Raw genomic sequence first — 16240 nt, forward strand, 5'->3', positions numbered from 1 at the left:
CCTCTAGCAGTGCCCTGACCTGGGATCCGGGACAGAGAGAGCCTCTGTGCCAGTCTCTCAGCCTCTGGGATTAGCAGTGCCAACCGGTGAAGTTCAAGGAGGTGAAGGAATCCTTCCAAAGGCACAGGCAGGCAGGCCAGAGTGAGGGGGCAAAGTTTAACCCAAAGGAATCATTTAGCATCCCTGGAATGTCAGTTACTACCCCAGAGCCTGTTTTGGGGGGGTTGGGTGGTGGTAGGTGGGGAAGAACCCCTGCAGGGCCCATCATTTCCACTATAAGAATGAACTCCCTTTCTTCTACTTCTAAATGCAGCCCATGTGGCCTGCATTCTTATCTCAGTTGAAAGAGCTCACTCAGTCTGAGAATCACTTCCTTGTCTACTTCCTGTGGAAGGTGTGGCCAGGGAAGTTTTGTCTCCCACCTGGTTAGAGGCAGGGAATGAATGTGCTCTCAACACTGAGTTAACACTGTTTGTTCACGTCTGCAGGGGAATGCCGAAAGGAACCTCTGCCCTGCACAGTTACCGCATTCCTGAAAAGTGCAGAAACCGATACGATTCTTGGTGAATAGAAGTCTGGCTTTCCAACCGAACAAGCATCCTGACTTATAAATACCACCTCAGACGCAATTTATCTGATTTGATTGATCTTCAGTTGTCAACTTTCTACCTTGAAGTTTCTCCATTCCTCAGCCTTCCTATAAAGAAAGGGGCAAAATAGTGTATAAGAAGGATCCCTGGATTCTACTTCTGGATGTGCCACAAACTAGCTGGGTGTACTTGGATAAGTCACTTAACTTTTCTAGGCTTTAATTTTCTGTAAGGGAATTCCGTGGCGGTGCAGTGGTTAGGACTCGGCGCTTTCACTGCTGGGGCCTGGGTTCCATTCCTGGTCAGGGAACTAAGATACCGCAAGCCGAGCAGCACAACCCCCACCAAAAAAAAAATTTAAAAAAATGAAATGGTAAGATAATCTTGAAGGTGATGTATTAATAAAGACTCACTGTTACAAGCGAAAAAAATTAACTCATACTCAAGCAAATCTGGGAGTTATTTATTTATTTATTTATTTATTTATTTATTTATTTATTTATTTTTGCCTGCATCGGGTCTTCGTTGCTGCGTGCGGGTTTTTCTCTAGTTGTGGCGAGTGGGAGCTACTCTTCGTTGTGGTGCGTGGGCTTCTCATTGCAGTGGCTTCTCTTGTTGTGGAGCACAGGCTCTAGGCGCACGGGCTTCAGTAGTTGTGGCTCTTGGGCTCCAGAGCGCAGGCTAGAGCTTAGTCGTGGCACACGGGCTTAGTTGCTCCGCAGCATGTGGGATCTTCCCGGACCACGGCTGGAACCTGTGTCCTCTGCATTGGCAGGTGGATTCTTAACCACTGCACCACCAGGGAAGTCCAAATCTGGGAGTTTTTTGAATTGTGTAACTGAATGGTCCAGGGGAAGTTCTTGCTTCAGGCAGAGTTTGATCCAGATATTTAAATGATGCTAGAAATCTCTCTCCATGTTTGAATCCTCTTTTTCTGTCTTGGCTTCATGCTCAGGGAAGCTGTCTTACATCAACCTACTGGCTTAGCGATGTTAGCACACAGTGCATCTCAGCCAAAAGTTGTAGCTGACGGCAAGGTGCTGAAACTCATAGCTTTGCTTAAGTCATGAGCTCATCTCAGGGAAAGAGGATATGGTGTTCTGATTGGCTACGCCTGAGTCACATGCCCTATGAAGGGGGAGTGATAGAGGAGCTAGGCAGGTAAAAATAGCAGATGTTGGACACAGGTGCTATCATACAAAATAAACACACATATGGGCTCAAGTCCAGGCCCTGTCACTAACTAGCTAGGTAATCCTGAGGAAATTACCTTGGTTTCCTCATCTGAAAAACAGGATGCGTCTCTATTGTGTGGGATTAAATGAGAGAAGGTATCCAAAGGTACCTCATGAGGTAGGAGCACAACACATGTTCAGCCTAGGATGCTATGACTTTAAGTTGAAGATTCTAAACAAATACTTTACTTCAATAAAGGAACAGTTCTTTAAAGAATAATTTTCCTTGTGTAATCTCCTGTAGAGTGAGGGCTCCTAATCTTCAGCCGAACAAACACAGATTTGATATACAACAATGCTTTGACAATTCAGTTATGGAGATTTCTGTTTAGAAAAGAAAAAAGATTTTCTTATTTTCCTGGCCACACCGCGTGGCTTCCGGGAATCTTAGTTCCCTGACCAGGGATCCAGCCCTCGCCCTCTGCATTGAAAGCGTGGAGTCCTAACCGCTGGACCGCCAGGGAATTCCCTAATTTTCTTGTTAACTCAAGATAAATTTAGCTAAAAGCTTCTTTTGGGTTCAACTCTTGGCATTTGAGAATCACTCTAAATTGTCTGAATCCATTCTCTTGCTCTAAATCCATGCTACTGAATACATTTGATTTGTTTTTTCATAGTAGAGGATCTTAGAACACTTTAGGGCTTTCTTTTTTTTTAATACATTTATTTATTTATTTATTTATTGCTGCATTGGGTCTTAGTTGCTGCGTGCGGCCTTTCTCTCTAGTTGCGGCGAGCGGGGGCCACTCTTTGTTGTGGTGCACGGGCTTCTCACTGAGGTGGCTTCTCTTTGTTGCAGAGCATGGACTCTAGGCGCACGGGCTTCAGTAGCTGTGGTGCGTGGGCTCAGTAGTTGTGGCTCATGGGCTCTAGAGCGCAGGCTCAGTAGTTGTGGCGCACGGGCTCAATAGTTGTAGTTCGTGGGCTCTAGAGGGCAGGCTCAGTAGTTGTGGTGCACGGGCTTAGTTGCTCCGCGGCATGTGGGATCTTCCCGTAGACCAGGGCTCGAACCCCTGTCTCCTGCATTGGCAGGCAGATTCTTAACCACTGTGCCACGAGGGGAGTCCCCACTTTAGGGCTTTGTAGGTCAAAGAGTTAGTGCCAAGAGATCTTCTCACAGCAAATGCTGGATCTTCCATGATCCAGCATGCATTATAAACTAGGGTACAACTGGAGCCAAGAAAAGTGACTCAAAGTAACCATACTCACAAACGACTGATGCTATTATTTGTATAGCAATTTATTAATTTTTGATCAGCATAGTGTTCTGAGACCATAAAATACCAATGTTTCCCATCCAGGAAAGCCCCTCCCCTGTACCAGAAGACAGAATTCATTAGCCAGGAGCTCAGTAGGCATGGATGGAATCAGTCTTGAGGACCACTTCACTGGGCCATGGTGAGGTCTGACAGAGCACCACCATGGTGACCCAAGTCATTGTACCAAGTACAGCATCTGCCAACCTCTGCAGTTTTGAGCTTCTCTTTTCCAGGCTCCCAGTTGACTATTGCTCTTTGATTCCCATCATCTCATCTCTATCTGGTCCACCATCTATAACTGGTCCAGTTGACGAGATGTCCACTTAATTATAATCACGATCCCAGTTCTGCCTTCCTGAAGTTTCACTGGGTCTCCATGATGGAAATTTGTGTGTGATCCCAAATTCTTCAAGTGTCCACTTATGTCCTACCTGCACAGGTAGCTAATCCCTTCTTGTATGGGTTTTACTAGTTCACCCATAGAAATAGCCATATGTCCCTAATGGTCAAGTTCTTGGGCACCCTTCATAGATACTACCAAGTTTTCCCAAGAAGGGAACTCACTTGGACCATGAATTCATGGCAGTGGCAAAAGAAAGGGTGTAGGGCTGGGAATGAATCAATATTGACATGAACACATAGGGAAGAGATTCCTCCCGCGGGTCTGTCACATTTCTTTTTCTTTGAAAGCTGAAAACAATGTTTTCGTTAATCAAGGCATTTGGTTAAAATAGCAAATTGAGGTTTGAAGATACTACTTCTGTTAAGGACAAACTCTGACAGAATTCTGCTGTTTCTCTACCTCAACTTCCACACCTTTGCATCTCTGGTTTCAGTCCGATTACATTCAAACCCTCTGCTCTTGTTTTCTGCCTGCGTTTACTTCCAACTGTTGCAGTTTCTCCTCAGTCTCTGTTCATCATTTTCCCCCTTTGTGCTTTGGTTTTAATGACTCTCTGATGGGGATATCTCACAATCCCTCTCTTTTATCCCGTCTCTACGATGGTTTTTCCTCTCTCCATCTCTGTGCTCCCTCCTTTTCCTTGTTCCTTCCTCTGGATGTTTATTTCATCATCCTGCCCTCCCCCACCCCCATTTTCTGTGCTTCTCTTCAGTCCCTTTGCTTATTCTTCTGTCATTTCACATCCCCGATTCTTACTTCTCATCGTCCTACCAGTCTCTGCCTCTCAGTTCCTGTCAACCCGTGTCTCTGTGTTGTGCGCCGTAGCTGTTTGTCCTTTGTCTTTCTGCCCGTCTCCAACTCAACATATTGCCTGCTTTTTCTGTCAATGAATCTTTCCATTGACTGCCTCCTCCACCTTCTGTTCTTCTGCTTCTCAGCTCCCCTGAATCATCCCCCTCATCTCTATTTCCACCTCTCTCTCGTCTCCCTCTGCTAATCTACCAGCCACTATTACCTCTGTCTCCCGGGAGTCTGGTGGTTCCTCCTTGTCACTCACTCTCCCTGTTTCACTGTCTAGACTATCTGTATCTTCCACCTTTGGGATCCCTTCCTGTCAGCCTTTATTTCCATTTTGCTTGTCCTCTTTGTTTATGACCATTTAACCAATTCTATGATTTTCGTTCTTCTCCGCATCTATAACAGACTTTCTCTATTTCTGCCAAGGATTCTGTCTTGCCCTCCATCTCTCTTCGTCTCTGTGTCTTCTCTGCAGCAAATCTTTTTCTTTCTATCAGTCCTTCAATCTGTATATGTCTGTTTCTTTCATTCCCTTTGTCTCTCTCGAGCTCCGCTTTATGCGTTCATCTTCCTGTCTCTTGCTTTTGCTCATATATCTTTTCTGTGGATAATTAAGGGTTATCTATTTCTGTCCATTGTTTAGTAGAATAGCAACTTTAATCTGCTTACACTTCCCATAACCTGGATGTTCTGCCTGAAGAAGGGAGGGGTCTTGTGCAACAGAAAAAAATGCAGTAGAAGCAGCAGGGGAGAAAGGGGAGCTTGCAAATGAATCCCAGAAGAGAGTCAGATATTCCTTAATTCCTCTGCAGCCGAGTGGAAGCCATACCTCATCTGCTTCTGCCTCTGCCCTCGTTCTTCTATGAAAGCCTGGCCCTGGGAAGACCCTACACTGGGCACCCAGAATGGGTGGTTGAGTTCCTGCTATGGCTCTGGACTTCAGTACAGTCCTGCGAAGACAGACCTAGCCCCATGCTCATTCCTCTAAGAATCTGCATTTTCTTTGAAAAGGTCAGAAGACACTAAAAAAAAGCAAAAGGAACATGCTGGACACAGTAGGACTAGGGTGAAGTACAAACAGAATAGTGTGACTTTGAGAACCAGAAATACCACCAGCAATTGTTGTGGTCCAATTTCTTCTGTCTCTTGGCAACCGTTATGTCCATCCCTACTGGCTACGCATAGCACCTGTTCACCTGTTGTGCCCTCCTCCCTCTGCCATAATTTGGTCATAGGTGAGGTCTCTCTTCTCTCCAATCCCACCCCTTTGGTACTAGATCGCTCTCTGATCCTAGTAGGACTTCATCTTTCCTCATCCGTTCCTGTGCTAAAGCGAAGGGGCTCTGTTCCCATTGGCAGTTTCATCCAGGTTCATGCCTCCTGCCACCCTTTATTGGTAACACAGGCTATACTTCTGGAGTTAGTTTGCTGGAAAGGGTGGTCATCTGATGATGGGATTCCGTGAACAATAGCCCAGGTTCCCACCCACCCATGAATATTAGCATTTCTTCTCAGATCCTAGGAATGCAGAAGTTAGCTGGAAGAGGAACTGAGATACTGAAGACCCAGTCCAGGCCTTACCCCTGGGGGACAGTGCGTTGAAGACCACCATCTCCTTGTCCTGGTCCTACCTCCCCCAGGACTGGCAGAGGAGGAGCCCGAGGCTTCTCTTCAGTCTTTCAGGCTGAGAGTAGAATCATCCCTGGTGACAGGCTCACCATCGCAACATGTCCTGGTGCCCCTGGATTCCTTGTGCTCAGGGATGGGTGGGCGGGGCCGAGACCGCAGGACATCACTGACCAAAATGCGGACACCCAGTGTGATGCTCGTAGCACCCACAGTGACCAGTCCAGTTCCACCAAGGATGACCAGAGCAATAGGTACCTGGTGGTGTTGCCGGATCAGCCACAGACTCATCCATCCCAGCGGAACCAGGCGGAAGAGGGCCAGGGTAGCCAGGGTGGCCCAGCTGGTCACACTGAAGGCCAGGGATGGGGCCTGGCGAGAAAGCAGCAGCAGCTTTCGTAGGTGCAGGCAGGTGGAGTTCAGCTCCAGGAGCAGAGACACCACAGAGAAGCCCACATAGTGGCCAGAGAGAATGGCGGTGCTGAGGCAGCTCACTACCTGGGGAGCCAAGACCAGAGGTCAGAGGACCTTCCATGACCTACCACCCATCATGTTCCAATATCCCAGTCCTTGAGAGGGGCTCCCAAGCATTTTGTGGCACCCCTCCCCCAAACCCAACCTTATGCTTACCCTTATGGTAGGGGCCTGAATGGGCTTGAAACAACCCTTCCATAGAATTGAAGCAGCTTTGGCACCTAGGCTGTCTGCCCTGAATCTGCAGCATCTGCACGGAGCCCCACCCCCCTTCATTTGCATTCCTGTGCTTTCACAACTTATCCCCACGCCCTATACTGGGGCTCCCTCTTCTCAGAAAAGCTCCATAGTCAACGTTTCCCACACCTGTGGGAATACAATCTCCATAGACAGTGCTCAGACTCCCAGCAGTGGCCAGCAGTCAATCCCCTCCCCCCCAATTCAGCCTAAGGTTGGGAGGATCAAGCACCAGCAGGGCTCAGACTCTGGGAAGTCATAGGACAGAAAATTGGTGAGAGATTGGGGACCCCAGGCTAGGCATCCCTCCTTTCCTGTCTTGCCTCTCCCCAAGTCTCACCACCAAGTGGTGACAAAGAAGTTCCCAGGCCTGGCCCAAGGTCTGGTTCCACAGCATGTCAGCTCCATCGGCCAGGAAATAACCTGGGGGCAAGGAGGGGAGGGTGGTGTTAGGCTTCCCACAAGCCAGTGTACAGTCTGGAGAGGAATCTCCACTCCCTCCTTTTCCCAGCTCTTGAGTTTCTCTCAGTAAAGCCGCCAGAAACATTTAACCCCATCGCGGGCCGGGCCGGGGAAGGAGACCCGAAATTACCTTTGGAAGGTTGTCCCTCACCCCAAACTGGTCCAGCCTTCCCTGCAGACTCACCCACAGATATAGCCACCAGCACCAGGGCCCAGGGCGGGTGGCCATGAATCGGGTCGGCGGCCATCTGAGGGTACAGCGACAGCCTGGAGGAGACGGGGGAGCCATGGTCAGCGTCTGTGCAGACCCAGATCTTATTCTCCCGCCGTGGACGTATGCACACCGCCCACCCATCCACATCCCCACCCCAGTCTCAGACTCTCGAGGTCTCTCACATTGATTCTAAAGGTGCCGCCGGGTCTTCTAATCTCAGCCTTCCACCCCTCTCTCTCACCCTCACCACGGTGCCTCCCAAACCTCTAAGCCCCGCACCCGAGCAGCGCCCCGGCCCCCGTAAGCAGGCTGTGAACCAGGGAGACACAGATGTTCCGCCACTTCCAGCGGTCCTGGGCAGCAGATCCCGGCGTGGGCAGAAGCTGCAGCCCCCAGTGCAGCCCCCGGAAGGCGGCAAAGGAGGCGCCGGTCACGAGGAGCCCAGAGGGCGCCATGGCCTGGCGGGCCGGCTAGCTCCGGATCCGTCCCTTGGGCTCCTGAGCTCTCAGCCCCGACACATCCAACGCCCCCTGCGGGGACGGCGAACCAGCTTCCCGGCAAGGCTGCGCCCCTGGACTCCCCCGCCCGCCCCGCCTACGGAATCCGCCTTAACTTTTCCAGGGCTCGTCCACGCCCCCAACCCCCGGCTGGGTGGTGATTGGAGCAGCCGTGGGGCCACCGCCCCTGGAGCCACAGCAACCGATCGTGTCCCTCCCTAGCGGGGGATGTCTGGTAGGGGGCTTCCTGGGACCAAACCCTGAAATGGAGCTCAGGGAGGCTTTCCGGGATGTCGATAGGGGTCTTCCCAAGCCCCATGTGTCCCGACGTCCTCGCAAATCCAGAAATGGGTGACTAATCTCACCTGACACTCCCAGAGGCCCAGCCCCATTAACTTTCACCTCCTTTCCCCTCTCGAACCTCTCACCTGCTGCTCCTCCTGCCCACCCCACCCACGCAGCCCTGAAGTTAGAGGCCAGAGCAAACCCACTCCCACGTGCTTAAACCTCGCCACCAACCTGCCCCGCGCCCCACCCCGGTCTTGGTTGTGGGGAAGGGGGCAGCTCACTTCCTTAGAGCCACCATTTCCCGAGGTTTCCAGACCTTTAACACATCCCAGCAACCCCGTAACTCCAGGAGTCCTGCCCCCTTACATAGTACCTCTCATAGGGAACAACAGCTCCCATTTTGGAGAAGCGACCCACCGGGGCTCCTCCCCTAAGCTCTTTTGGGGGCCCTCCAGAGGAGCCTTATTATTAGGAAGGGGAGGCAAAAGGGAACCACTCAGCCCTATAGCCTTGAAAAGTACCCCTCCCCCAGGGCTTGGTACCTGTTAGGGGGAAAGTGAGTATCTCTTCCAATCTGAGGAGGCAAGGAGAGGTCACACAGGGTCACCTCAAGATTGGGGCTGAATCAAAGAAAGAGAAAAACAAAGACCCATGTTGCTTTTGGAGATAGGACTGTTAGGATTCTAGAACCTTTCGGCCTTGGGGGCGGGGAGATTTCCCTCTCCTGCAGAGTGACAGGTTTTTACTTGTTTTCCTTCTGTCTTACTCCACTCCACACCTCTTTAGATGGCTGTCACCAATTCAGAGAGCTGTTCCCTGTACAGGAGAGGGTGGATTCCAGCCACTCCCAAAGAATAAAATTCATAAACTAATAGGTGCTCCCCCAAACGTTCTCACAACCCTCCTCCTCCACCAAAACCCCATTAAACCAATGGGGCTGGGGGCATCCCTTCATTTCTTCCACACCCACCTCTCCAAAAGTTTTAAACATTACACTGATTCTTTTAAATTTTATTATATGAAAGTCATACACAATTAATGTAGAAAATTTGGCAACTACAGAAAACCAAACAGGAAAATTACAACTACTTTATTCCATCATTCAAAGATAACTACTATTATTAACAATTTGGAGTATGTCTTCAGTCTTTTTCAAACTGTTTTATGTATAAAAACAAAATTGAGATCACATAATATACACCATTTTTATAACCTTTTTAATGTTCAAGGAGCACTTTTCTTTCCAGTCAAATGTTCTTCTACGTGATTTTTAATGTCTGCGCAGCACTTCACCCCACCATCCGGATGGATATACAGTAATTTACTTAAGCAACCCCCTCTTGCAAATTTCAATTATAGCAGAAAAGAAATCAATTCCCAACCAGATAGTTGCTTCTCATTTTTCTCTACTGCAATGCTGGGATGAACATCATTTAAACTAATCTTTAATTATTTCCTTAGGATAAATTCCCAAATGTAGAATTACTAGGTCAAAGGCCATGGAAACTTTTAGGATGTTTGATACATATTACCAAACTGACATCAGTAAGGCTGTACCAATTTGTACGCCCATATGCAATGTAGAGAGTGTTATTTTAGTACTCCTTTGCCAATAACTGGGTCTTATTTTTTTCTGTTATAGTTTGCTACGGGAAAAATGCTTTCAGCTATATTTGCCTCTCTTTAATTACTAATGAAGCACACATTTTTTCCCACACATTCAAATCCATTTGAATTTCTTTTAAGAATTTTCTGCATATGTCCTTTCACAGCTAAATGACATGGTGGGGAGAGGTGGAAGCAGCAGGATGAAGCCAAGGACGCTTTAACATGGTCCCACATCGCTGAGGGAGGCAGAACGACTGGAGAGCAACGGAGAATGAAGTAGATGGCTGGAAGCTTGTCCTCGATGGAGGCTGGCTGTCCTCCCTCCTCCAGGGGCTCTCCTGGCCTCTATGGGCCCCCCTCTGCAGATGTCCAGACAGGGCCCTGTGCTCTCCAGGCCTGGTCCTTCACTAGTCTTCTGCCTGCCTCTGTGTTCCCAGGCTGCTCTTCCTCATTTCTGCTCCATGATGGGTGAGGATGGCAGAGCCACATACCCAAGGCTGGAGGGAGACACTGTGCCCAGTGAAGCGGGAGGGGAAGAAAGGACGGAGGCAATGTCCAGGGACAGAGCGACCCTTGTGGCAGCCTATGAGTGGACTCAGTCTACCCACCCCCCTCTACCGCAGTCCCACACACATCCAGCTTAGGCTGCAGAAGGGTGGGTTCAGTGATCTACTCTGCCCTAAATCTGTTTCTCATAAATGGAGAATAGGACCCAGCTCCCTGCACAACTTCTGCCTCCAAATGGAACAAACAGCTTCCTGTAACCCCTGAACTTGGTCACCTTCAGACAGGGAGACTGGGCCAAGGCTGAACCACACCAGAGCCTGAGCCCGAGAGTGACATTAGATCAGGAGCTGGGGGTGGTAGGTTTACTCTGCCTGATGCCCCTAAAGGGATTACATCCCATAACCTATCTCTTCTGGTTGCTGGAGGGGAGAATTTCCAGCCTGCACAGGCCTGAGCTAAATCTCACACACTATCCTGGAAAAGTGAGTGGGGGAAGAGAGCAGTGGCAGCTGGAACCCCATCAGGGGCTGCAGCCCTGCTTTGGGAGGCAGGGGAAGCCTGGGCCACCTTTGCTTGGTGGGAAGTCAATGCAGAGACTGATTTCCCAGCAGCCCCTTGCATTGGTCTAACCCTAGTCCCTCCCTCCAACCTCCACCCCCAGCTCCTGGGGTTCTGGTCAGGGATGGGGGAAGGGCAATAGCTTATGTGAAAAGCTGTTTTGTTCCCACCCACTGCGGAGGAGAGCCCAGGCTCTGAGTCCACACAAGTGGGCTTCTGATTCCCTCACGCATGCTCAACTGTGCGATTCCCCACCTCACAGGTGGAGAAGATGAGACAGGAGGTCTAAGGGTCTCACACAGAGGTAAGTATCCCTGAATCTAGAGTCTGGGCCAGACTAAGGAAATACGGGGAAAAATTAAGAGCAGGGGGATGACTACTCAGATGGGAGTCTCAGTATGACCTTTTCCCTGAAGAGGAAACTTACTTTTGAACTTGGAAAGGCCAATAGGAAAGAAGGGGGGATGAGGAAGGAAGGAGGGTCAGGAAAAGACATCTAGGTAAAGGGGTAGGCAGGGTTTTCTTTGCTCCACTTCTTCCCATTGTCACACAGAGACCAACTAACCTTGGGTGTAGTCAGAGCCATCTATTCCCCAATTCAGCCAAGGTCTCTAATCTGAAATTTTCTCTCCTGCTGGCTCAATCTGGGTGAAGTTTCTCCAGCTGAACAGGGTTCCCTTTCCCAAAGGTATCATCACGCTCGCTGTTCAGACCTTCCCAGACCCAGTTCTGTCACCTTCCAGATGAGGGGAAGGCAGCTCCTTCTCCTCTTCTTCCTCCTCCTCCTCGAAGCCAGGGGCAGAGGGCAACAGTTCTTCAACTGGCAGCTTTAGCTGGGTCAGGACATAAAGCTTGCCACTGAAGAACTACTGCGGCTCAGCCAGGTGAGGATGTGGGAGGTACAGGTTCCTAAAGGGAAAGGAAAGAAAAATGGGAAAGATCTGAGTAGGGCCATGTCACAGGGACACTGTCGCCCTGGCCATCAAAGTGCAGCCCCAGAAGATGGTCAACCTTCTAATGAAGGATTCTTGGCTCTGACCTGAGCCCCTCAGTGAGAGACAAGAGGCAGCTCTAAACCTATTTCCTTGCTCCTCTTTCCAGAACTGAAGGCTGTAGAAACCCAAATCTGCTCTCACCGCCCGCCCCCCCTTTGCCCTAGCTACCCACAGGGGCCCCCAGCCTCCTCAGCACTGAGAGGGCAGGACTTGGGAGCCTGGACACACCTCACCAGTCACCCAGGTATTAGGTGAGAAGTTGTACCTCAGATCCAGAAATGCGAGTTCAGGGATCAGCCCAACTGACTTGGTCCCAGGGAGTTCAGCTGGAAGAAGAGTTTTGGGGGGCTTACATCTGGGGAAGAGTGAGGAAGGGAGGAGGTCTAGAGTTTGGAAGAAGGTCAGCAGAGGCTCCTGGGACTGTGAGGAGAGGACAGGGGACCAGAGGCTGGAGGGGAGGGAGGTAGGGCACGGTGGTTGGGCAGCTTCCCCAGGACTCTTAAATGCCAGGCATTCCGCTTGCACATTCCGGGTACATCTGGTATGAATTCCAGGCTGTCTGCCGTCCCCTCCATGTCTGAACTTTGTTCCAAGTTCCAAGCCCCGCCCCCACAGTTCCAATGCATGAATCAGCAGGAAAAGCCGGGCCCTGCAGCATGGCCCAGGGAGGGGGCTGGGGGTGTGGCAGGCTTGAGGGCTGTGAGCTGGGGAGGGTGGGTCTGTGCTGACACTTAGTCCAAGGGCATGGCCCATGCCAGTTTAAGGAGCCAAGGCGGTCCTGCCTTGAGATTTCTATACTCCGAGGGTAAGAAAGATTAGGGTGGGAGGTTTTCAAATTACAAAACCCTCTTGGGAGGCATGAACTTTGTGGTATCTTCCTTCTCCCAGGTGACCAGTCCAACTCCTTCCCACTCCGGTCTGAGCAGGCTCTGTTCAGCCCATAGGACTCAGCTGCTGCTGAGAGTCTGTGCCAAGCAGGTGCCCTTGGCTGCAGGGCGGGGTGGGCCCAGGGCACTGACCCTCTGACCAGCTGCTCCATCAGCCCTTTGGCACCCTGACAGCTCCTAGCCCAGTCTGACAGCCAGGATGACAGGCCAAATGAGTTGGAGGCTGGAACTACAGCCGAAGGGAGGTGGGGGCAATAGCCTAGCCAGAGGCCACGGGGAGGGGCCAAGAGTTGGCCGAGAGGTGGGGAGAGAGGGAGCCCAGTGATGACTAACCCAGGCGCCCCACCCAGCCAGCCGGCTTCCCAGGCGGTCAGGGCCAGGCCTGGGCTAGGGGCCCCACAACCGGACAGGCTGGGGGGAGGTGCAGAGGTGACCTTCTCTCGGCCCAAGACGGCCAGTTAGGCTGGGGAGGGGGGGGTTAGAGTTTCCAGGCTCTCCTCCTGCCTTCTCCCCCCACCAACCCGCGGTGAAACCCTAACCTTTGGGTTGCATAAGGCCCCCGCACCGCCGCCCCCTACTCCTCTCCCCTCCCCCCTTACATAACATCCCCTGGAGGGAACGAGAGGAGGGGCCAGCCCGCCCAGAGACCCCTTCCCTGCCAGGGCGCTCAACTGGCCCTGACCCAATGAGTGCCGGTAGAGGCAAAGCACCTCCCCGCTACCCGCCCAGTCCAAATCCTCCCCAAGCTGGGAGGCCGGCTCCCGTATCCCGACCAGAGGGCGCCGAGGTTAGCCGCCCCCAGCCCTCCGGCCCCTCGTCTTTCTCCCAGCTACTACGCAAAACCCTCCGCACGACTACAGTCCCGGACTCCTTCTTTAAACCTCCTGACACACTACTCCAGCCAGTCCAGGCCCCTCTCCCCCGGAGCGCCCGAGCCTCCGCCGCCCCCTCTCCCCTCCCCCGGAAGGGCAGGGTGTGGCCGTCAGGACCCTACTTTCCCCCATTACCCCGTTAGCATGGTTCCCTCCTGTGCGGCCGGAACCCCATCTCACACCCACCTGGTGCTGGGTGGGGGGGTGCTGAGGGTAGGGGAGCAAATCAGTGCGTCCGATCCCCACGGCCGGCGGCGCTGTCTCTTCCCAGCGCCCAGCACACACCGGCTACAGTCTGCGATCAGCTGGCGGCGTCGTGACGCACAAGCTGCGATTGCACCGCCCAGGGCCAATCACCGCCCACTGCTGGGCAGCGTGACCACACCCACTCGAGGGCGCCAGCGCTTAGCCCTGGTCCCGCCTCCCCGACCGTCTTAGCTCTGACTGGCAAGGAAGCCACCCCTTTGCCTAGTGGAGTAGCGCTAGGCCGCGCCCACCAAGTCGCGAGCTGGCCAATAGGTGAAAAGGTGTGGCTTAGCCCTCTGCCTAGGCTAACATGCTTAGAGGGGCGCTACGTCAAACCCGAGTCCTAAAAAGAAGAAGGAAGTAAAGGCGTGTGTGTTTGCAGTGCATACTGGTCAATGTAGTTCTCGGTCTGACACCTCGTTCCCAGAATCCAGCGCGCTCTGTGAGTTGGCATTTTTAAACTCATCTCTGAATCCATCCCGGCGAAGTCCTTAAAGGGCTACAGCCCCTCCTTTTTGGAGCCGAGAGTGGTTCTTTTAGACAGCCCCCAAACGGATTCACTGAACTCTTGCAGGAGGCGATAGATCTCTCAGGAAAGGTGGAGGAGGAGAGGCAGCAGGAGTGAGGACAACTGAAGGTGGAAATCAGCCCCCAGGGCAGCCAGACTCTTCCTTTGGAATGAGAACTCCTGGGGGCTTTTGGGGGAGGGAGGACTGCCCACCTCGGCTGGCCCCAGCTTTCAATGGAGAGATCTACTCCACCTCTCCTGGAGCCTTCCTAATCAGAGGAGACTTCTGGTAGATGTCTCGCCCCAGTCACAGAGAGACAAAGCCTCTCAAGCAGCAGCTTCCTAACGAAAGATTTATAGCAGAGTCTTCACCTGAGGGTAGAAGGAAGACTTGTGGTCAGCAACTAGGGGACGGGCCGGGCCAAAGTGCAACTGGCCAGCAACCCCGTCCTCTGCCCACTACCCCCATTCTGTCCCGCCCCCCAGAAGCTTTTCACCGACTCAGGCCTACTTCGGGAAGAGATTTCAAAGGTGGAGACCAATGAGGAGGCTGCTCCTTCCCCAGAGGCCAATCAGAGCATAGAGGGGCGGGAGGATGGGCCAAAGGGGGAAAAAAAAAAAACCAGAAAACGGAAAGGAACCCAATGACTTGGCAAAAGCTGCAGAACCGCTTAGTTAAAGGGGCAAGTCTGAGACCCACCCCACCTCAATCACTCGCATCTCTCCACCACCACCACCAAAGAGGAATGTGTGGAGAGGGATCCATGACTTTTCCATAAGCTCCCAATTGGCGGGGTGAAGATAACAGCCTGGAGTGTGAGATAGTTCCTTCCGTATTAAAGAGGGGCTCCACCAAGTGATTGCTATGGCTCCTAGGAGCTCCAGAATGCCGAACCTGTGTTCAGAACATTGTGCCTTTAAGGAAACTTCCTGCCTTCCACCCCAGTAACAGCTGATTGTTGGGAAGTGTGACCTCAGGGGACGAATCAGCTGTTACCACATCCTCCTCCAGTTCTGCCCTCCCTTTATCCCTTTATCCCCACCCCCCTATGGGTGGTGAGGGAAGGAAGGAGATGAAACCCCAAATATGGGGGACCTGCTTGAGTGTTCTTTCCTCTTCCCTCTCACTCCAAGACTGTCTCCCTCCCCTGCCCCCCCCCCTTCTCCTCCCTCCCTCTTCTCTCCCCCCTTTCCCTCCCCCAATCTGCTGGTTAGTTCTTCAGAGGCTCTGAGCCTGGAACGAGAGGTATTTCCTGTCGGCACTGTCTGCTCAGACCCGCCCTCCCCTGGTCTAGTTGGGAGGCCAGTACTGGGGAGGCCCAGAATGGTGGCTGCCTGGCTGTGTGGGTGCTCTAGGAATGGGTACTGGGGAAGGTCCAGTGAAGCTGAGGACCAAACCTAGAGAAGAGGAATGGCTGTGGAAACAAGCCTCCTCGGGGTCAGAACCCTGCTCCCCAGGCCAGCTGCCCCCTACTTCCTGCTCAAGTCCCTCCCCAGGGAGGGTCCTGCTAAGGGAATCCTCCTGGCTTTGCCCATTACTCCACTTCTAACTGTTCATAGACACCACCTGGCCCTTCACGGCTCCATGTTTTACACTTTCACCCCCCACTGCAAAGGTGCTAATGTGGAGCCTCCCAGGGGCTACAGGTGGAGCACAAGGGCCCCAGGAACCAGGGGCTTTGGCTGGGAAGTCCTGTGCCAGAAGACCCAGGTAAATATTTTGCCCCAGCCCTGAGCTGGGAGTCGGGGTCACTCCAGGACAAGCTTAGTGTGAAGTCCCAGGACTGACTTGGCAAGGTTGGGAGAAACTGAGCAGGGTCTTGGCCAAGCTTGGAAGAAAGAGAAATCTCACCAGCTGCCCCCATTCTCCATTATCCTTAGCATAAAAGTCCCATTCCCTTCTCACCCAAGGCCCTTGGGGTAGGCCCTTTCCCATTTTGTTCTAACTTTCCATGTCCCCACCCTCCCACCCTATA

At 52.1% G+C, this 16240-nt stretch overlaps 1 protein-coding gene across 10 annotated transcripts; it reads right to left on the bottom strand.

Annotated features, from left to right (window-relative positions):
- Positions 1-673: 673 nt before the first annotated feature.
- On the bottom strand, positions 674-13926 carry TLCD2 (TLC domain containing 2). Of its 10 annotated transcripts, none has more exons than XM_082443612.1 (6): positions 13646-13895; positions 7578-11665; positions 7269-7351; positions 6963-7045; positions 6170-6409; positions 674-697 (listed from the first exon to the last, which is right to left on the bottom strand). In XM_082443612.1, exons 2-6 carry the CDS (start codon positions 7751-7753, stop codon positions 689-691), a joined length of 591 nt encoding a protein of 196 aa, XP_082299738.1. In that variant the 5' UTR covers positions 7754-11665; positions 13646-13895; the 3' UTR covers positions 674-688. The 10 variants fall into 10 exon arrangements, with proteins under 10 accessions (XP_082299738.1, XP_082299745.1, XP_082299744.1 ...); XM_082443619.1 differs by lacking the exon at positions 674-697 and having other exon boundaries at positions 3045-6409; positions 7578-10188; positions 11493-11665; positions 13646-13926; XM_082443618.1 differs by lacking the exon at positions 674-697 and having other exon boundaries at positions 3045-6409; positions 7578-10201; positions 11493-11665; positions 13646-13926.
- Positions 13927-16240: the final 2314 nt, after the last annotated feature.

Source organism: Balaenoptera physalus (assembly GCF_965194825.1).
Source record: "Balaenoptera physalus genome assembly, chromosome: 20".
Classification (NCBI taxonomy): Eukaryota; Metazoa; Chordata; class Mammalia; order Artiodactyla; family Balaenopteridae; genus Balaenoptera; species Balaenoptera physalus.